General features: G+C 43.3%; 1 protein-coding gene across 7 annotated transcripts in view; it reads right to left on the reverse strand.

The window, feature by feature from the left end:
• ZMIZ1 (zinc finger MIZ-type containing 1) overlaps positions 1 to 23,247 on the reverse strand; it is a 466,283-nt gene that overhangs the window by 46,591 nt on the left and 396,445 nt on the right. For 5 of the 7 annotated variants that reach the window (XM_087702241.1, XM_087702237.1, XM_087702238.1 and 2 more), the window contains 4 exons: positions 16,288 to 16,356; positions 6,873 to 6,987; positions 3,472 to 3,692; positions 232 to 430 (listed from right to left, as the gene is read on the reverse strand). In XM_087702241.1, coding sequence (XP_087558367.1) covers positions 232 to 430; positions 3,472 to 3,692; positions 6,873 to 6,987; positions 16,288 to 16,356 — 604 coding nt within the window. The remainder of the gene's footprint in view (positions 1 to 231; positions 431 to 3,471; positions 3,693 to 6,872; positions 6,988 to 16,287; positions 16,357 to 23,247) is intronic. The other 2 variants (XM_087702240.1, XM_087702239.1) reach the window with 1 other exon arrangement.

Genomic DNA, 23,247 nt, shown 5'->3' on the forward strand with positions numbered 1-23,247 from the left:
ACGTCATCACCGTGCGTCATCACCGCCGCGACAACAGTGCGGCAACAGAAGGGCGCTTTAAAACGGCGCCGTACCCGTTGTGCAGAGCTTGGGTCTTGAACCTCAGCTGTCCAGCGGACAAGCTCAGGGTCTTTAACTCACTCCGGCCATGGTACCACCTCTATGATCTATACCCAAACACCATTAGAATGAAAAATCCCCCCTCAAATGGACATGAACTGGCATGCTTACCGGTCCGTATTGATTCATGTCTTTATTTTGAGTTTCCTGCAGCGCTGCAACGGTTGCGGTAGCTGTAGCTGTGGCAGTGGCGGCGGCGGCAGCAACAGCTGCAGCGGCGGCGGCAGCAGCTGGTTGAGTGAAATCAGTAGGGGGTCGGGTGTGCGGTGGCATCCCCATTCCCGCAGGGTTATTAGGGCCTCCTGGATAGCTGTGGGAGAGAAATCAAATGGACGGACATCAGTGTTTGAGCCACCAAAACTTTGCCAATACGGTCCCAGGCTGCATCAACAGAGGGACAGAATCAAGATCACGCGAAGTGTTGGTGCCACTTTAGAGTGCCTTGCTAAGACCACGTTTGGAATAAATACTGCATCCACTTGTGGTCCCCATGATGCCAAGACTCTGGAAAGAGTGCAGAGAAGAGCAATACATATGGTTAGGAGACTGGAGGCTAAAACATATAAATCATTGCCCATACAAGGCATGAAAAGAACATATCATGGAGAGGTGGGTATTGGGGGTTCAATTCAGTGTGGGTTTGCTTCTGTCTCTGGCAAACTATGGAGATATTATAAGAGAATAAGAGTTGGAAGGGACTTTGGAGATCTTCTAGATCATTTCAACAAATGGTTGTCCAATCTCTTGTGAAAAACTTCTGGAGGCAACCAGAAGATAGAATAGGATAGAATCAAGATCACGTGAAGTGTTAATATCACTTTATAATGCCTTGGTAAGGCCACACTTGGAATACTGCATTCAGTTTTGGTCGCCACGATGTAAAAAAGATGTGGAGACTCTAGAAAGAGTGCAGAGAAGAGCAACAAAGATGATTAGAGAGGACTGGAGGCTAAAACATATAAAGAACGGTTGCTGGAATTAGATAGCTCTAGTTTAATGAAAAGGACTAGGGGAGACATGACAGCAGTGTTCCAATATCTCAGAGGCTGCCACAAAGAAGAGGGAATCAAACTATTCTCCAAAGCACCTGAGGGCAGGACAAGAAGCAATGGGTGGAAACTAATCAAGGAGAGAAACAACCTAGAAATAAGGAGAAATTTGCTGACTGTGAGAACAATTAAAAGTTTTTCTTCAGAAGCTGTGGATCCTCCATCACTGGAGCTTTTCAAGAAGAGACTGGACAACCATTTGTCTGATAGAGTATACGGTCTCCTGCTTGAGCAGGGGTTTGACTAGAAGACCTCCAAGGTCCCTTCCAACTCTGTTATTCTCTTAGTTTGCATTTGTAATAATGCACGCGGGGAATTTTAACATGAAAATGTGGGTCCCAAATGGAGATGACAACTAGAGAGTTCTGGGAACATCAGCAATGCAATCGCATCCCAAATGCATCCGTGCATAATTACAGATGCTCCCCAAAAATGACTATGTGTTTCCCTTATTCATTTTGCAGGCACAACTGTCCATATTTCATTCTGAGTGTTGTTGTTTTTTAAAGTGTATGGCATGTGTTAGCCAGGGATCACCAAGGTGGCTGGCTGCCTCTGTGAAAGGAATTTTTTCGGGTGTGTTAGCTTTTGTTGTGGGATGCCACTAGGCTGGTATGCAATTGGGGGGGGGGGAGTGTCCTTTCCTGTCCCTACCTGGTTTATTCACTCACAGGAACCAAGCCACCAGTCTCAGCGGTGCGCAGGCTCAGCCTCCTACAACATGAGCCACCAAGTCCTCCTGAGTACATCATCTCCTGAAAATTCCCATTTATTGGGTTTGTGTGGGTTTTTATGCTCTTAATTACCTCCCAATCCATTTGGCTTCTCAGGACAATACCCCAATCTAGTATGGAAAACATTGGGAAATTGGGTGGAAACTAATCAAGGAGAGAAGCAACTTGGAACTAAGGAGAAATTTCCTGACAGTGAGAACAATTGATCGGTGGAAGGACTTGCCTCCAGAAGTTGTGAATGCTCTAACACTGGAAGTTTTAAAGAAGATGTTGGAGAACCATTTGTCTGAAGTGGTATAAGGTTTCCTGCCGAAGCAGGGGGTTGGACTAGAAGACCTCCAAGGTCCCCTTCCAACTCTGTTATTCTAAATACATACGACATATTCATCTCTTCTTTTTTTGGCTTCTCACGTTGTTCCTTGAAGACTGGAAGATTCCAGCAAACTTCACTAATTTCCGCACTACCCCAGTTACAGTGGTGGGGGAAAGAGTCACAGTTATTCCCTTGTGCCAGCATACTGGATCTGGGTGAGGACTGCTCAAATCACAGATCTCCTATCTGGGAGTTGAACAAAGATTTGTGCAAAAAGGTTCTAATCTGGAAATCACTTTGCACATTATTTCCGACAAGTTGGCATATGTGTGACAAAGTAATAATTCCACGTTTGAGGGTCTCAAATTATGCAAATGATAATAAAACATGACGTTTGGTTCTAAATATTATTTAAATCCGGTTTTCTTTACAGGCAAGTACAAAAGGGATGTTTTGAGTTTGGTTTGGCGAATGTTCAACATTTGTTCTCCTGACCAAAACTGTAATATTTTTATCTATTAAAAACTTTCGTACAGATGCTCAGCAAAATGTTAGCCACTTATATGTCTATGTGTTGCATCATGCATTTAGTGGTTAAATAAAACTATACCTTAGTTTGTACGCCTTATTTGATTGACTTGAGTCATGTACAAATAATTTTCCTGAAGGTATTTTGAGTTCATCCTTCCTGAAAATATTTTGCTTTAAATTTGAACTTTCCCCTCCCCTCCCCTTCTCCCCTTTCTCCTTTCCTCTCCTCTTCTTTCCCCTCTCTCTTTCCTTTCCTTGCCTTTCCTCCCCTCTCCTTTCCTTTCTCCCTTCCTTTCCTCCTCCCCTTCCCCTTTTCTTCTTCTCCCTTTTTCCTTTCTTCTTCCTCTTCTCTTCTTCCCTTCCCTTTCTACTTTACTTCCTTTTCCTTCCCTTTCCTTCCCTTCCCTTTTATAGCAGCTAAATAGTTTTGCTAAGAACTGTATGTTTCTGAAGTTTGTTTTAGGATTTCCCCCATCCTTAGGCCTTTAAGAAGACTTTTCAAATTTGTCTTTAAAAACCCATGTTACCTCTATGGTTTATCATGGATGTCTTTGGAAATTGCCCCTCCAAGTTTCATCTCTCTGTTTAGGGGTGACGAATATAGAAAGGAACGGTCCCGATGACTCCCAACTCAATTCCTATCACGTTCTGATGGCGCCTGATCTCTTTTCTCTAAGCCTCTTCTAAACCAGCATGGAATGGGCAACCTCTGTCCCAGCCTTACCTTCCCGCAAAGCCTCCACTGCCGGGATATGCAGTGGGTCGTCCGTACATGCTTTGTTGAATGTAGGACTGGTTGGAGCTGGCCTTGGCCGAGAAAGACGGCTGCTGTCCTGCAAACTGAGGGGAATTCATGCCAGGATTGCTGGCCGTCATTCCAGAAGCCATGGGGTTGCCTGCTGGGTTCATAGCAGTGTTCGCGTTGGCCATGGGATTTCCCAGCACCTGGTTGAAAGGGAAGGTGACATCTTAGAGAACATCCATACAAGCAACTGTAGAGATTTTAAGAGGCAAGCTGTTCCGTTGGTTAATTATCCACACGGATAGATAGATAGATAGATAGATAGAGAGGGAGGGAGGGTGGGAGAGAGAAAGAGAGAGAGAGAGAGAGAGAGAGAGAGAGAGAGAGAGAGAGAGAGAGAGAGAGAATGAGAATGAGAATGAGAATGAGAATGAATTCTTTATTGGCCAAGTATGATTGGACACACAAGGAATTTGTCTTTGGTGCATATGCTGTCAGTTTACATAAAAGGAAAGAAAAAAATACTCTCAAATATCTCAAGACTTAAAATGGACACCTAACATCAAAAACATCATCAAAAAAGCACCACCAAGAATCTTCTTTCTGCGCCAACTCAGGAAGCTCAAACTGCCCAAAAAGTTGCTGATTCTGTTCTACAGATGAATTATTGAGTCTGTCATCTGCGCCTCTATAACTGTCTGGTTTTTCCTGAATGCCATCTCTCTGCTCAACAAGACAGGCACAGACTTCAGAGGACAATCAGAACTGCAGAAAAAACAATTACTGCCAACCTGCCTTCCATTGAGGACTTGTATACTGCATGAGTCAAAAAGAGGGTCATGAAAATATTTACAGACCCCTCTCATCCTGGACATAAATTGTTTCAACTTCTGCCCTCAAAACGACGCTATAGAGCACTGCACACCAGAACAACTAGACACAAGGACAGTTTTTCCCCGAACGCCATCACTCTGCTAAACAAATAATTCCCTCACCATTGTCAAACTATTCACTAAGGCTGCATTACTATTAGTCTTCTCATCGTTCCTATCACCCATCTTCTTCTACTTATGACTGCAGGACTGTAACTTTGTTGCTTGTATCCTTATGATTTATAGATTGTTTTCTAGTATGATTTGATTGCTTATTTGTACACTATGACTATCACTAAGTGTGGTACCTTATGATTCTTGACAAATGTATCCTGTCTTTTTATGTACACTGAGAGCTTTTGCACCAAAGACAAATTCCAAAGACCATATGCATTTTAGTAAAAGCACCTTTGGATTGTAACTGCAGGCCTGACACATAACTTATGTAGCCATATAGGTAAAATCCAAGATTGCAGCCCTGCTTGGATTCAGCCCTCGAAATAATTAGTCCCTTGGTGGCTTGCTTAAGTTTAATAGGCACACAATGGACACCATCAATTATCAAGGTTCAATTTTGCAGTGGAGTAAACAGAATCTATCTATCTATCTATCTATCTATCTATCTATCTATCTATCTATCTATCTATCTATCTATCTATCTATCTATCTATCTCTAATCCATCCATCCATCCATCCATCCATCCATCTATCTGGCTCTGTATCTGTGTGTGTGTATGTTCCAGCATAACTATGGAACCCGCCTGCAATTTCAACCAAACTTAGTACAGAGATGACTTACTCTCTGGAAACAAATACTGTGAGTAAGTATTTACACAGGGTTGGGTAAGACACCCCTAACACCCCTCGGGGTGTGTATTCTGTTACAATACAGCCTGCTTTGCCTTGAATTGGCTTCTACTGTATTGTCGTAAAATGGCTTCTACTGTACAATGCAGTGGAGTTGCCATGGTAACGGCTTCAAGTACTCCATAGGGGGCTCCCTCTGGTAAGGGGGGAAAACCCAAACATTACGTTTGGTCTGGATATTTTCCCCCTATACATAAATACCTGTGCAACCCTGGGTTATCAGCTAGTTGTGAAATAAAGAAAAGAACTCCAGACAAGCCGAAGAGAGAACAACTTCCAGTCTTACAGCACTCTCAGAAGGGGACATTATTAACTCGTGTCCAAAGTCACAAGTTTTACCCTTAGTAAAAGTCTAGGAGATATTTCTGCTTTAAGAGTAAGTCACACTAAGTAGGAAAGAGGAATTATCTGTACAAGACATGGATCCAAATCTCGATTGCTTGTCTCAATACTTTATGATGACCCAAAGATTGTGGTGCCTGATCTATTTGCATCCATCCCCTGGCCATCCACAGAACAGGGGTCAGCAAAATCCAATCTTCTGTGACTTACAGACTTTTTGATCTTTAAAAATATCGTGGCCATCAATGAGTGCTTCTCTACAAAGAGAGACATACTGTCATGCCCCCTTCAGATCCTGAATCTGTGGGGGATGATGAGCTGGAACCTGAGCCGACAGAGATTGAGGGGACGGCTTCATTGTCTTCAGGAAAAAAAATGGGGAAGGCCAGGGCCTTTCAGGATTAGGACATCTTGTAAACTGGGAGGAACAGGGGCAGGATGAACATGAGAGATAGGCGAGGAGCAAGGACCACCCCTTCCTGATCCAAGAGCTCGGAGATTGGAGACAAGGCATGAACAACGCAGATTGAGCAGGCTACTTAGAAGAAGAGTGCTCCGGCCATCTTCACAAGGCACACCTTGGGAATGAGACTTAAGGAGATGCTGTGGGGAGGGGCATTTGTCGGGAACGAATACGGAGTTCCTGAAGAGTTGAGTACCGATATTTGAACTTTCCAAGAGTTCTTGCATTCTTTCTGGCACTCTGGACTAATAACCTGGATCTTTTGCTTTCTGAACTCCTTGATTTGCCCTGCTGGATTTATGGCTGTGCAGCCCTGGTATACAGAGTGCTGGGCTGGATTAATTGCAGCCAGAGACTGCTTGAGGTTTTGTGTGAGGGTTTGTTATCACTTTGCTCTGGGACTTGTCAGAAACATGGGAGCGTTTGGGGAATTTTGGAGCAAAAAAGGGGGCGGTTTGAATTCCCAGCTGTTTGAGTCATCTCCCTGGGTCATCACACATGCCTTAACAATTCTAGAAACTCAGTACTTGTGAGCTGGGCACTTTTATTTCAGAACGAACATCCAGCATAGAGATATCTCATATCTCTTTCAACAGCACAGGTCCCACTAAACCAGCATCTTCCAGATAGTCTACTTAAAACTGGCCAACAGCAATCCAGCAAAACACCCAGCTTCTCCCTAGCAATAGGACACTCCATCATGAGCGAAGTTACCTGTTGAATCAACCTTACACCCTGACCAAACATTGCTCAGCCTTTGTGGGCAGGGGAGGAGTCCATCTGACCACCCTTGGGGAAAAAAAAACCAATGGAGAGAAGATTCCCAGAAAGATACTTACCTGGCTCTGTGATGTGTTAGTCACACCCCATACTGTCGTGACCACCGATAGGGAACCTGGTGGTTGGTTACTATTTTGTTGCCAAGGAACAGAGTCATAAGGAAATGATCCATCACTATAATAAAATATGAAAGAGAAAAGGGGAAAAAAAGGGGAAGGGAAGAGACACACATGGTAGATAAAGTCAACACTTTAATATTTTCATATAAAGGACTACCAGGGCAGGTGGGAAAAAGCATCTTTTCATTTCCAAACAGGTTTCTCCGCTAACTAATTTGGTGGACCTGGATGGGTCCTTGGTGCTCTCTGATCTTGATTGTTTTCTTGCGGACGTTTCATGACCCAGCTAGGTAACATCATCAGTGCCAGTATTAGTGATGATTGTTAGAATTTTCATGACTGGCAGAGACATGGCAACAAGGTCAGCCAATGTATAGGCAGGGGAACTGGATCAGCCAATGAGAACTATTTGATGGTGACTGAGAGCCATGCCAGGCAGCTTGAAGTAGCTGAGAACAGAAGTAAACACGCAGTCTGTCTGAGCTTGTCTGCTGATATGGAACTAACTGCTTGTGTTTGCCAGCATACACTGTAGCTGCATTGTGGAAATTGGCAGAGTTTTGTAAATGTTGGAACAAAACAGAAAGAGAAGAACTGAAGATGATCCATGCTCTCTGACTAAATGAGATTATATATATATATATATATATATATATATGTATGTATGTATGTATGTATGTATGTATGTATGTATGTATGTATGTATGTATGTATGTAGTATTTGTAACAAAGGAAACAATAAAAATATTGGGTTTCTGCCTGGATGGTCTCTTGTGATGAGCCAAAGGACAGAGAATGGAAGTAGTGATCTTCCTCCCATATTTGGGCATACCGGGAGTTGTAAAAATCTAATAGATACCTTTCACCCTGGCTTGACTGATAATGGATAAGAACCTGTGGCCTAATGGCTAAGATGTCTGCCTAATATGTAATATAGCCCAGGTTCAAATCCCAGTAAGGGTATGGCTAGCTGATGAGAGCTAAATAGCTTGAAATAGATCTATACTAGTCTCCCTTTATTTATTTACCAGCACAAATACAAATACATATACATATACATATACATATACATATACATATACATATACATATACATATACATATACATATACATACATACATACATACATACATACATACATATATATATATATATGATAGATATAAATAGATAGATAGATGTGTTTGTGTATCTATGTATTTATGTATGTATGTGTATGTATGTATGTGTGTATATATATGTGTGTGTGTGTGTGTGTGTGTATACACACACACAGACACATATATACACACATAAACAAACACACACACACACACACATACACACACAGTAGTGTCCAAAATTTGTTAGAATATTCATGACTGGGAGAGACATGGTAACAAGGTCAGCCAATGAATAAGCATAGCAACTAAATCAGCCAATGGGAGCTTGAACAAATCTGAGTCTGTGCAGAGAATTGAAACAGAAACTTAAGCAGTCTGCTGCTCTGAGAAGTAAACAAGCAGTCTGTCTTGGGCTTGACTGCTGATATGAAATTAAGTGCTTATGTTTGCCTGTAACTCTCCTGGCTTGTGTTTACTTGGAAGGACCACCAGTTTGTATTATACATTTATTCATCTATTCTTATGTATATCAAGAAGTTAATGAATCCTGCTGCATCAGTTATGGGTGTGGGCTTTCTGGATTTGAATTTATGCAACAAACTCTGACAATGATGTTAATTAGTTTGGGTCGTGAAACGTCTGCAAGAAAACAAAGCAAGCTCAGAGAGCACCAAGGACCCCCTCGTGTCAACCCTGAGCTACAAATATCCTCCCTTCATGGTGAACCTTCCTGACATAGATAACCTTGATGGGAGTTCATTGGACTGCAGAGAAGAGCGGGGAGCTGGGAAGAGAAGAAATACATAGAAATTGAAGAGGGAGCACAGAATGTGTATGACAACGAGGACAAAAAGCAAATGGGGATGAAACCTGGTGAGGTGCAAATGTTGGGGTGCAAAATTTGTCATGTTTGCCTACCTGTCAAAATAGTCCCTGGCAAAGCATTTTTGGGGGGAGGGGGATGTGAGTACCTGACAGAATACATGAGGATTTTGGCTTTGCATGGTTTACAGGCTGCCCTCGACTTACAGCCATAACTGAGCCCAGCGTTTCGGTTGCTAAGCGAGGCACCTGTTAAATGAATGAGAGGGGCCTCGTTTTTATGTTCTTGGTTTGCTGCAGTTGTTAATCCCTGAAGTGGACTGCATGGTTGTTGAGCTAATCCACCTTTCCCTCGTTTGAGTTTCTTTTGTCAGAGAAGTCAGCTGGGAAAGTTACAAAATGTGGCTGTCTGAACACAGGATGGTACAACTGTCATAAATACATGCCATTTGACAAGCACGTGAATTCTGGTGGGGATGTTTGCAACAGTCATAAGCGTGAAAGTCATCTTTCACTTTTTTGACTGCTGTGGGAACTTAGAATAGTTGTAAGTTGAGGGAGGCCAGTGTCACTTGCTGAAATCTCTGGCCATCTGAGCTTTGCTGCAACTTGTGTGTCCCTTCACGCCAGCATTTTCTACCCTGGCTCAAAACAATCCTTTGATAGCAATAGCATTTAGACGTATATACCACTTCACAATGCTTTACAACCCTCTCTAAGTGGTTTACAGAGTCAGCCTATTGCCCCCAACAATCTAGGTCCTAATTTTATCACCCTCAGAAGGATGGAAGGCTGAATCAACCTTGAGCTGATCAGGATTGAACTCCTGGCAGTGGGCAGAGTTAGCCTGCAATACTGCATTCTAACCACTGGGGAAGGAAGGAAAGAAAGAAGACTGAATCAATAGCAATAGCACAGACTTATATACCGCTTCATAGTGCTTTTACAGCCCTCTTTAAGCAGTTTACAGAGTCAGCCTATTGCCCCCAACAATCTGGGTCCTAATTTTATCACCCTCAGACGGATGGAAGGCTGAGTCAACTTTGAGCTGATCAGGATCGAACTCCTGGCAGTGGGCAGAGTTAGCCTGCAATACTGCATTCTAACCACAGGAGAAGGAAGGAAGGAAGGAAGGAAGGAAGGAAGGAAGGAAGGAAGGAAGGAAGGAAGACTGAATCAATAGCAATAGCACTTAGACTTATATACCGCTTCATAGTGCTTTTACAGCCCTATCTAAGCGGTTCACAGAGTCAGCCTTTTGCCCCCAACAATCTGGGTCCTCATTTTAGCCACCTCGGAAGGATGGAAGGCTGAGTCAACCTTGAGCCTGGTGAGATTCGAACTGCCAAATTGCAGTCAGCTGGCAGTCAGCAGAAGTAGCCTGCTTTACTGCACTCTAACCACTGTGCCACCATGGCTCGTGATTGAACAAACATTACAGAGCCATTTCATATTGGACGTCCGTCCCATCCTGAACAAGCCAAAAAATGCGATTTGTGAGCTGTATGAAAACTACCGGGGTAATAGTAGCTAAGACTCAGCTTTGGTCTACAAAGTCCTTACTGAAATTTTATCCTGATTTACAACTGTCTTGGCATTCTGCTTTTTCTCCCCCCTTCTCAATTTGGAAATAACAATACTGAGGTGAGCCATAGGCTCACCCAATCCCAAAACTTAAAATGAATGAGCTGGAAGGGACCTTGGAGGTCTTCTAGTCCAGCCCCCTGCTCAAGCAGGAGAACCTATACTATTTCAGATAAATGACTGTCTAGACTCTTCTTGAAAACCTACAGTGATGGAGCGCCCATGATTTCTGCAGTGCTTTGGAGAATAATTTGACCCCCTCTTCTTTGTGGCAGCTCCTCAAATACTGGAATACTGCTATGATGTCACCACTAATTCTTCTTTTCTTTAGACTAGCCAGACCCCAATCCTGTTTTGGTCTCCGGGCCTTTGATCATCTTAGTTGCTTTTCTCTGAACTTTTCCCAAAGTCTCAACATCTGTTTTATAGTCTGGTGACCAAAATCGGTTGCAGTATTCCAGGTGTGGTCTTACTGGGGTTTTATAAAGCGGTACTAATCACGTGATCTTGATTCTATGCCTCTGTTTATACAATCCAGGATTGTATTAGCTTTTTTGGCTGCTGCCGTATACAGCTGGCATATATTCATTTGATCGTCCACTAGGACTTCAATTGTCCCTCCCATAGTGACTGTTCTTGAGCCAGGTCTCACCTAAACTATACTTGTCCCTTGCTTTTTCCTGCCTAAATGTAAAACTTTGCTTTTCTCCACACTGAAATTCATTTTGTTGGATAGGGCCCTTGGCTTACAATCACGATGGAGCCCAAAATGCCTGTTATTAAGTGAGACATTGGCTAAGTGGAGTTTTGTTCCATTTTATGACCTTTCTTGCCTCTGTTGTTAAATGAATCACTGCAGCTTTTAAGTTAGTAACCCGGTTGCTAAGTGAATCTGGCTTCCCCATTGACTTTGCTCATCAGAAGGGGATCACGTGACGCCGGGGCGCTGCAACGGTCATAAGTATGAACCAATTGCCAAGCATCTGAATTTTGATCATGTGCCTATGGGGATACTACAAAAACAGTCATAGGTCACATTTTTTCAGTGCCGTTGTCACTAAAACGAATTGTTGTAAGTTGAAGACTACCCATAGGAGCTTATTTGGCCTAGTTGCTAAGGCACCAGGGTAGAAAACAGGAGACTGTGAGTTCTAGTACTACCGAAGGCATGAAAGCTAAGTGGGCGACTTTGGGCCAGTCCCTCTTTCTCAGCCCAACTCAACTCACAAGTTGGTTGTTGTGGCGGAAATAGGAGGACGAAGGAACATTGTGTGTGTGTGTGTGTGTGTGTGTGTGTGTGTGTGTGTGTGTGTGTGTTTGTTTGTTGCCTTGAGTTATTTGTGAAAATGACAAAAATGACATACAGGTAAATAAATGAGATAAAATTATACAAGTAATAGCTTGGAATGTTAAAAAAGACCCATATAAAAGTGAATGATTGTATTATTAAAACCCGAGTTAATAAAAATTATTTATTTTCTGTCACCGCTAAGATCACCCATTCTTATAAATTAGATTTGCTGATCGGATTTATAGGTGGGGGTCTTATTACAACTCCCTTTTATAGATGAGTCGAGGTTAACAGACTAAGGTAGGAATTGTATACCGCCATCTAAGTCTCCATGGTCTCACCTGTCCTAGGACTGAATACAGCAGAAATCGTGTTTACTTCATCTTACAACCTATAGCCATGATGGCACACGTGGCAGAGGTGGCACACGGAACCCTCTCTGTGGGTATGCACACCGTCACCAGTTGGTCTTCATGGGTGCCGGAACGCTGGAAAATGGCCCAAAAACCAGGCCGTTTTCCAGGCCATTTTCATGTTTTCTGGGTCATTTTCAGGCTGTTTTAAGGACCATTTTCAGGCTGTTTTAAGGGACATTTTCAGGTTGTTTTTGGCCTGATTTTGACCTGAAAAACAGTCCAAAAATACCCCCCAAAACAGCCTTAAAACATCCTGAAAAGCAGCTCCAAAACAGGTTGTTTTCTGGGCCATTTCCAGGCTGTTTTTGGCCCATTTTTGGCTCAAAAAACAGCCCAAAAATGCCCCTCCAAAACAGCCTGAAATACGGCCCAAAAACAGTCATGCAAGTCCTGATGCGTGCCGGAAACCAGAAGACTAGCTGGCTGGCATGCCCTTGCACACTGGCTAACTGATCTGTGGGTTTCTGTCACTCAGGCACACATGCATGCGCATTGCGGTTTGGGTTCTCAGTGCCGAAAAGGTTTGCCATCACTGGCCTATAGCTATGACGTTTCGAATTCACTATAGTAACCTTCCTGCTCTTGTACGATTTTCCTCATGGACGTATTTTACCTACTACAGGTAGTCCTCGACTTACGACCACAACTGAGACCCACATTTCTCTTGCTAAGTGAGATGTTTGTTAAATGAGTTTTGTCTTATTTTGCAACTTCCTTCACCACAGTCGTTAAGTGAATCACTGCAGTTGTTAAGTTAAGAACGTGTTTGTTAAGTGAATCTGGCTTCCCCATTGACTTGGCTTGTCAGAAGGTCACAAAAGGGGATCGCGTGACCCCGGGATACTGTGACGCCATCATAAATATGAGTCAGTTGACAAGTGTGTGAATTTTGATCACGTGACCTTGGGGAGGCCGCAACAGTTGTGTGAAAAATGGGCACGCATCATTCTTTTGGTGCTGTCGTAACTTCAAATGGTCACTAAACAAACTGTTGTAAGTCAAGGACTATCCGTACTTGCCTAATTCATGCCCACAATAACGTGCATTAAAACGGATTCCTCTTTTCTGTCATTTCCCCCCCTTATATGTGTTTAATCTGTATGAGTGACAAACACGCCTATCACTTCTTTGAAAAAGACGACAAGGGATAGCCAGCGATGGACATACGACTACGAAATGTTGAGAACGCCAATATTTATACAATTAAATAGCATCTCAGGTTGGACGTAACCATAATGCTTTTACAGCCCTCTCTAAGCGGTTTACAGAGTCAGCCAATTTGCCCCCAACAATCTGGGTCCTCATTTTACCCACCTCGGAAGGATGGAAGGCTGAGTCAACCTTGAGCCTCGGGAGATAAACTGCCAAATTACAGGCAGCCGGCAGTCAGCTGAAGTAGCCTGCAGTATTGCACTCTAACCACTGCGCCACCTCGGCTCTAAGGACTGGAAATGTTTGTGTTCACGAGGATTAAACACTTGTTGTGCAGCTTCCATTCTTTGCTAAGTGTGCGAGTCCAAATGACCAACATTGGATAAGGTCAACAAGTCTTTACTGGTTGAAACTGAACGATGGAAAAGGAACAGAAAAAGGAAGGACACGTATGGAAAAAACTAAATGGGTCTGAGTTTGAAATTTCTTCTTAACAATGATTGATTGTTAAGAATCTTTTTGTTGAGGGTAACCCTTTAGCAAGGGTGTATTCCATGCTTAAAGAGGAATAGATGTCATAGGTGTAAAGGAAAGAAAACTTCATTAGAAAATATAAAGACTTCCTCGAAAACAATTCATAGAAAGTTGTTTATAAGGGGTCTACTAAAGATGGTTTCAGATGTTGGCTAGACAGCTAAAATAAACTATCATGCTATGCACCAAATAGCACCCTTAATGGACTTTCTTATTGAGAGATTTTTTTTAAAAAAAAAAGGAGAGTGGGAAGGAGAGTCAAACTATCAGAAAGTGAAACTCTATCTTAGGTCATCTCTACATAAGACATTATTCATTTCAAATCTGAGAGGTAGAATTAGATCTTAGAATGATGCAAATCGTCATTGTAAATATTGAAATCTGGAAATATGAATGCCATACTCTTTTATCTGCCATTCAAATCTCAATTCTCTAAGTTCTTTGAGAACCTGGTGGGTTTTGGTAAAAGAATAAAAAAAGGGGAGGAAAAAAGTTCAGTCAAAAGGCAATCAATTTTCTACCACCGGAACTCTTGACCCTGTCTGAAATTGAAGAAAAATTTGAAGCAAAACAAAAGCCAATTAACAGGGCCCTTGGCCTGCCAAAGTTTAAAAATTCATGTGCCAGATCATGGTATTTATCTATATACTTTCCTAAAACGTGTTAGGAAACTCCAGAATGTAGACATCTAAAGCTGGACTGACTGACTTCGGTGGAGAGGTCTGAAATACAGTAGAACTTCTAGTCACAAACGCTTTTGACAATGACCAAATCGGGTTCCGACCAAAAAATTCACAATTTTTTCCCCCGCAACTGATTTCCCCTTCGGTGCCTTTTTTTTTTTTTGTGCCAAATTTCCAAAATTAGGTTCAGGTCACCACCAAATCGGGTTGCAACCAAAGTTATGGAACAAATTATGATCGTGACCAGAGGTTCTATTGTAACCATAAGTTCTTTTTGCAAAGGTTTCCTATGCCTCTTGGTGTGTTTTCAGTTTGCCGCTTCTCTTGATCTGCCATGAGGTTGTCCACAACATTTCCCACCATAACCGAAGAGAAGAAACAAATGAACGATTTGCAAACATCCTCAATCAAGCCTACCATTAGGTAGCTAAGCCTCAAAGATGAATGAAGGCAAATATATATATGACCCAGGATAATGTTGCAGGATTCAATTTGGGTTGGTCAACAGGACCAGAGGTTTACTCTTCTGAGCATTTGGACTTGTGCTGGAGTCATTAAGCCACAATATTGGCCGAGCAGGTACAAAAACAGCCAAGGAAATGACTGAAGCCTGGGAAACAGACCCCTTGGTCAGTCAACAGGAGTGTTGATTTATCACCAGTTTATCAAGTGCTTAGGAGACAGAGGACTTGGGAGTACAAAGTAACAACCACCAATGACTTAATAGCTGGCCATCAACACCCCAATCACCAGCTAATTAGTCACACACAACCAGACACCACATAAATACTATGCATAGAATAGCCCAAAGCACACATTCCGGTGAGACGGACATTCCCTGAGGATGGGCTGCAGCATGAGTCCAAAAGCTCAAAAGACTAAACCTCTGGTCCCGGTGACCGACTCAGATTGGATCCTGCAAGCATCAAATAATTTAATCTTCATTGCATTAAAAGAATAATAAAAAGCATCTTCCAGGGACTTCAGCAGGGTCTGCAACAAACCATGATGATGTAATAATGATGACACAAGTACAATAATGAATTCAGTCAATGACAACATAGTTGCATCATAATGGTCTAAAAAGCAAGTACTGTGTTTCCCCGCAATTAAGACAGGATCTTATTTTCTTTTGACCCCTGAAATTAGCGTTTGGTCTTATTTTTGGGGAGGTCTTATTATTTTTGAGGTGCAGGAGACAGCGATGGGATCATCTCATGGCTGCTGCTGTGTTGCAATATTTTCAGGAGAGGGCTAATTTAAATGCATGTGCTCAAAAGCCCGATTGGGCTTATTATCCTGATCTTATTTTCGGGGAAACAGGGTATGAGGTTGTAGGGTTGGCATGATGGATGTCATCACACCTGGGTCCTCAACTACCTTCCTTGTCTTCCCCCAATGGATACCCTGGACGTCTATAAATCCTTATTATGATCTATCTCTTCTTTTAGCTTAAGAAAAAAACCCAATCAATATTAAATACGATGCACCTTGGTTTGGAGATAGGGCGTGTAGTTGCTATTCTATCTCAGGCAGAAAAATAATAATCTGATGCAGCTCTTCCTAACCCTGAAACAATTGGAGAGCTAAAGAACATAAGATATTCCTGATTGGCTCGACACAGGGAACGATCTAGGGAAACTTGGGCTGGAGGGAAGGGATCTATCTCTCCATATAAACTTTCCCTTTGTGCGGCTAGTCCACAAAAAGACATGAAGAGTCTTTTACAGCCTGTTTCAGAGCCTGGCTCTTTAGCTGTAGAGACTCACGCTTTCAGCTCTGGAGGTCCCCGTTTCAATCTCTGGGGTCTGTCAAGGTGGCAGCCGTCACATATGCACCTAAGAATCAGAAGGGAAAGTGTAGATCCAGAATAAAAATTGAAATCCCTAACAATGTACATTGTCTTGCATTTGGTATCTGGCTTTCACGATATCTGGAAGCTAAGCTTCTCCAGGCAATGTGTTTCCCACACATACACATACATATACCAAGTGGCCTCTCCTGTCACAGTGTCCAGTTTGCCTGGCAGATTGATGTCCCTTCTTCATTTGGTTTGCCAACTGGAGAAGCATAATCGTATGGTCATGGATGTCCTCCCCTATGAAATTCGTCCCATCTCATCATCACAAAGCTAAACACACACACTGCTAGTTTGTACAACCGAACAGATCCTCCGGGTCATTTAGAATTCTACAATTGGCTAAGGGAGACGGGTTTATGATAACTCGCTACAACCAATTTATTGTGGCCAACTCGTGGCAGCCAAGGTACCGTGGGACAACTCACTTCAGGACACCAATCACACTAACATCAAAGAAATGGGGGAATAGAATCAGAGGTGATATTCAGCAGGTTCAAGCCGGTTCGAATGAACCGGTAGTGGCAGCGGTAGGAGGCTCCACCCACCTGCCCAGACATCATCACGGATGCTCTGCGCATGCACAGAAGGTTCTGCATATGTGCAGAAGCGCAGCGTGCGAACATTCCCAGTTCCGAACCGGTACCGAAGGTAAGAGGATTTCATGCCTGAATAGAATAATATTATTAGAGAAAGGATGAAAACGGAGGGCGAAAATGAAACGTGAATGCCAAAAAATAAAATAATCCTTAAAATAAATAGTTTTATGTTCAAATGTCCAGCGGCGAGTTGGCCATGGTGAGTTGCCTGCAGTGAGTTGGCTGTGACAAGTTGGCCACAGCGAATTGTCTCATTCCGAAGGGAGACCTACTTGATCTATGGAATCTGTGGCTGCTGTTAGGCATGTTGGGAATACCCTTCTCAAAGACGGGATCCTCTCTGTCCCCAAGCCAACCCCTGCCAGCAACAACCCACAGGATCACCCAATTTTTTATATACTTTTTTTTTCTTTGCTATATTTTTACAGCACTTAATTACCACAAGTATAATAAGAAAGAATCTGATGTAAGAATACAGGTTTGGGTGGTTTTCTGAAATTGCTTACAGAATCAAACCCCAAAGACATGAGGCCACCAGTCTGAAATAAAGATTAAGTTGGAGAATTGTACACTATATGCACTGACGCTTGAGGAAAGCATCAAACACACCAGAGTCTGTTTAAAAGAACATTAATCCCACAGTGATCAGCTCTGTCTTGACAATAAATAAAACAGAGAGTTGAAGCACATCATTCAAGATGAGACAATCAAAGAGCTTATCTATAAACAGAGAGCAAATCCCACTCCCTTCTAGCACTGATGAGGTGACTGAGTTGGGTAATGAAACATCTGCAAGAAGACCACCAATCTCAGACAGCAGAAAGGACCCAACAGTTCGACCCTGAACTACAAGTAATGCCATTCTATTGGAGTACAATTGTACAATACTGGTACAATTCCTAAAAGTCCATTGGATTCATTGTGCCATCACTCTTGCTCAGCAGAGGAAGATACCAAGAAGCTAGTGACAGTACCAGTCTCCCTCTCCCTCCCTCCCTCTCCCTCTCCCTCCCTCCCGATCCTAGAGCATGGAGAGAAGAGAGAAGGCAAGAACAATGCAGGCTGAGTGGCTATGAGGGAGGAGAGTGCCCTGCCTCTCTTCATAAGGCACACCTGAGGACTGTAATGTAAGGAGGTGTCGGTGGGAGGGGCATTTGTTGGGAACAAGCGTTGAATCTGTAGAGCCTCGTGTGCACTTGTCAACCCGGTTTGCCTGCTTCACTGAACTTCTTGCTCTGGTTACTGTTTGGTTAACCTGGTTTATTGGACTACTCACAGCCAGAGGCTGCTGAAGGTGCATGTGAGAGTTTTGCTCCAGGACTTGTAAATGTGGGGACAAAATTGGAACAATAAAGGGGGGTTAGACCAGTTCTCTGGCTATGTTGCCTTCGTGCCATGTCCCGGGTCATCTCTCTCTCTCTCTCTCTCTCTCTCTCTCTCTCTCTCTCTCTCTCTCTCTCTCTCTCTCTCTCTCTCTCTCTCTCTCTCTCTCTCTCTCTCTCTCTCTCTCTCTCTCTCTCTCTCTCTCTCTCCCTCTCTGTCTGTCTGTCTCTCTCTCTGCCTGTCTCTCTGTCTCTCTCTCTCTCCCTCTCCCCGTCTCCCTCTTTCCCTCTCCCTTCCCTCACTGCTCATATTGCTAAAATTGACTTGAGGTCTGCTGAGGAACCTTTCAGTCACTGCATTACAAACTAGAAACAAATCAGAATTTGCCAGAGAATCCCAGATTGTTAGCAGTTATTTGATACCCATATTATGCCATGGACAAGCCCAACAGATACAACCCACAACCACAACATAAGCAGCTGCCCATTGCTGCCTCCATACAGCAGAGGATTTTCAGCAGATGACTTGTATTTAACGTTTCCAGTTCTACAAATTTCTGATCCTATTCCTTATGGTAAGCGTTTTGGCATGTTGGTTGGGAATTTAGAGATTGAAATATTAAAATTATGGCACACTCTGCTATCTATAGTTTCACAAACCAATATGCTTAGAACTTATACCAACATTAGGAATATACAGTAGCACTAACAGTTAGACTTAGAGTATATAGTACTTCACAGTACTTTACAGCCCTCTCTACATGGTTTGTAGAGTCCGCATATTGCCTCCAACAATTTGGCTTCTCATTTTACCGACTTTGGAAGGATGGAAGGCTGAGTCAATCTTCAACCATTCAGAATCGAACTCCTAGAGTGAGCAGTGAGTTAGTCTGCAGTACTGCATTCTAACCACTGCGCCACTATGGCTCTTATAGCACATTTTAAAAGAATAAGTAGGGCTAAAACTAAATGACATTTGCCCAGGATTGGACCATATCCCCAGCATGTTCTCTTGCCAGCATGAGGTCTTCCCCCAAATATGTTGAAGGACATTGTATGCACCATGGCATGTGTGAAATGAATTGTTATTCTCCATATTCACAAAGAGCATCTTCTATTGGGGAGCCCCATTTTTCTTAGATTGTCCAAAGAGGAGGAGGGGGTCAACCTATTCTCCAAAGCACCTGAGGGCAGGACAAGAGGCAATGGGTGGAAACGAATCATGGAGAAAAGCAACTTAGAACTATGCAGAAATTTCCTGAAAGAACAATTAACCAGTGGAACAGCTTGCCTTTAGAAGTCACTGGAAGATTTTTAAGAAGACATTGGACAACCATTTTCTAAAATGGTATAGGACCATGGTGGTGAACCTATGGCATGCATGCCAGAGGTGGCACACAGAGCCCTCTCTGTGGGCATGTGCGCCAGCCACCTGGGCTTCGGTTTTCCGGCTCTCTGGTGCACATGAAGACCAGCTGGCCAGAAACCCGAAAACCAGGTGGCCGGAGTGCGCATGTGCATCGGCCAGCTGGTCTTTGGGTTTCTGGTGCTCCAGTGCACATACGCACATGCGTGCATCTCAGTTTGGGCACTTGGTGCCAAAAAGGTGCACCATCACTGGTATAGCGTCTACTGCTTGAGCAGGGGGTTGGACTGGAAGATCCGCAATGTCCCTCCAAACTCTGTGATTCTGTCCTTTGATCTTTGGTCAGAATATTTAGAGATTTCCATCCAGGCCAAGGTTGTTCCTGACCACATGCCAGTCATATGGTTATGCCCAAATCGCCTGGTAGCTTCTTACTTGTCTTCCATACTTCTAGGGTGGTCTGTGGCAACTGATTGTTAAGAGTGGATGGGTGGAAATTTTGAGGAAGCTGTTTTTCAATCTCAGTCTCAACCTTGGAGGTTGATGGCCATAGAATAGGTGTGTTTCTGTAGACGTTGCTTTAACCCCCTCTTTCTGACATTGGCAGCTTCTCCATCCTTGGCTGCTTGTTCTGTTGGGACCCCTGAAGGAGTCATTAAGAGGTTTCACCTTCCACAGATGCATTGCTACTCTTTCCCAGGGGAGAAGAGTGGTGCTGAAATTGCTGATCCACAGTTTCCTCCAAAGTCACCTTGGATGTCAGCATTATTGGACTAGCAAGGAAAGAACGCAGGCAGCAGCATTTCCTATTTTGGACAGCTGGCTAAGAGGATCGGAATAACAGAGGTCAGCTTTCCTTCATCTAAGGAAGGGTTGCAAGAAGAAGGAACGTTCAAGTGTCAATGAAGACTCAATCATCCATGCCGAAGGGGTCTAAAGGTTGAATCATGGCAACTAGTCCAAACTTTTGTTGTGGCCCGCCAGTGGCCAGAGGAGCTGGTGGCAGACTCAGACAGTGAGGAGGTTGGAGAGGAACATGGGCCAGTCCTGGAGTCTGGGGAAGGCTCTGATGAGGGCTCTGTGTCAGAGGCAGAAAGGGGGCCAGTTATCAGCTGCCTTCGGAGTTGGAGATCAGTGGGGCAGAAGAACAGCTGGAGCCTGTTCCCAATGTGCACATGCACATAGCTTCCAGGAGAAGGGAACAACTCGTGAGTAAAGGCACATGTGGATGCTGACTGGCCCCTTCCATAGGGAATAAATGGTAGCAAAAAGGCAGTGGAGTTTGCAGGAGACAATTCGTTCACTTATTATTGTGAAGATTTGCTTATCTGAGTTTGTGCCTCACAAAGAATCTTTGCCAGGTATTTCATTGTACAACTGTTGTGACTAGAAGCTCCCAACGTGGCAACTCTCCAAGGATTGATAATGTCTGTGGTTGCAATTAAAACTTGAAAGTCTAATTACTGGGACTTTTCTGGATGTGAATGCTAGGAATTCACATTAACCAAATAAAAAGGGATTTTTTGTGGGACAAGGAGTCTGTTTTGTGATTTTGTGAAGCCTGGTTCAGAACAACTTTGTCAATCTGAGATGTTTTGTTGCTCATCCAAGCAACTTCATCAGACAAAGGAAAAAAAATTAGGCAGAAAGTCAGAGAGTCATTGGAATGTGCCAACTCTTGTCACACCAACTCCAGGGGTTTCACCCCCAAATGCACTGCAATATGTCAATCATTGTGACCAAGTGACGTTATGGAAAAGGTGGAAAGAACCAGACTTTACTTGGAAATCAGAGCTGCACAATGATGGAGAAACACTGAAAGGCCCACCATGGAGGATTGGATGGTTAGAATTTGCAGAAATGGCTATTGACCTGAGATAAAACAAGAAGTGCTTTTATAAAAGAGTGGGAAACTTTTATGGACTTTTTTTTATTACTGAAAATGGAAAAACAAATGAAATTGTTTTTCTTCTGGATTTGGGGTTGAATATGGGACAGGAGAAAGTTGGACAAGTTGGTAAAGAATGGAGGCCTTTGAACTCTGGTGCTGGAGAAGACTCCTGCAAGTCCCTTGAACTGCAAGGCGATCAAACCTGTCAGTCCTAGAGAAGATCAACCCTGACTGCTCTTTAGAAGGCCAGATCCTGAAGAGGAAACTCAAATACTTTGGCCACCTAATGAGAAGGAAGAACTCACTGGAGAAGAGCCAAGTGCTGGGAAAGGTTGAGGGCAAAAGAAGAAGGGGACGACAGAGAATGAAGTGGCTGGATGGAGTCACTGAAGCAGTAGATGTGAGCTTGAATGGTCTCCAAGGGATGGTAGAGGACAGGAAGGCCTGGAGGAACGTTGTCCATGGGGTCGCGATGGGTCACATATGACTTCATAACTAATAACAAGAATGGGACAGGAGAGAACTTTTTAATATGAATTTGAAAAGGGAAGAAGGATAGCAAGTTAGTTTCCAAAGAAGATCAGAGGTCCTCTGGAAGATTGTCACAGCAAACCATAAAGCTGCCAAGAAGATTGCATGGATGAAGATGCTTTACTGAACTCATGAAGATTTCACAAATCTTTATTAATCATCCCACAAATAAAGACCTTTCTTCCCAGACATACAACCTGTCCTCTGTTTCATTGCCTCTTCGTCATAAAAGCTTTCACTTTTTGTTATACGTTCATTTTTTTTCCTGATGACCCATACCTAGGGAGGGAAAAGTGTATTTGAGTCTCCCAGAATCCTAAGAAAGAATGGGAACATTCAAAACCAGAGCAGATACATCGACTTTCCTGGTTCAGCTGTCGCAGAAGCTGGGTGAACAATTGAGCTTCTTAAAAGGTCCTGAGATGGCATTGCTTGAAACATGAGAAAGGACAGGTGGAACCCAAGAAGCATAAGAGGACTGAGAACTGTTTAACGTGAATTTAAGACTGCATTTAAGAACCATGGAGATCAAGGGGAGAGTTGTTTCAGTTACAGTAATCCCCGAAAAGCAGCTACAATAGTCATATGTGAATACAATAGTTAAGGTATTGCACTGAGTCCATGGGCCATAGGCCAGACACCCCTGTTCTCCACTGTCTCCCAGAGTTTGTCCAAATTCATGTTCATCTAACCATCTCATCGTCTGCTGTCCCCTCTTCCTTTTGCCTTCCATCTTTCCCAACATCAGGGTCTTCTCCAAGGAGTCCTCTTCTTCTCATCTTGAGCTTCAGCTTCAAGTAACATTGAACAGCTTCAATCTTAATTTCCTTTAGGATTGACTGATTTGATCTCCTTGCATGTCTTCCGCACATACGACTAGCATAAAAAACGTGCCTAAATAGGATGGCATAAAGCCGGGGCAAGGGGGTGGGGGACCCACGATTTCCACTACTGGTTCAGGTGAACTGGTCTGAACTGGCTGAATACCACCTTTGCTTGGGATCCACAAGTCTCTCCTCTCAGCCACCCCACCGGTTTCCATGCTAGACTATTTATTACACAAAAAACAAAGTTCAGTGTGGAACCTTGAAGAACAAGTACATTGTGGCAAAGACATGTAGCCTCGTCTGATGAAATGGATTTCAGCCCAAAGTGTTATTTA

This window comes from Thamnophis sirtalis, unplaced genomic scaffold, assembly GCF_051295495.1.
Source record: "Thamnophis sirtalis isolate CommonGarterSnake01/CBP01778 unplaced genomic scaffold, rThaSir2_p1.2 scaffold_15, whole genome shotgun sequence".
Classification (NCBI taxonomy): domain Eukaryota; kingdom Metazoa; phylum Chordata; class Lepidosauria; order Squamata; family Natricidae; genus Thamnophis; species Thamnophis sirtalis.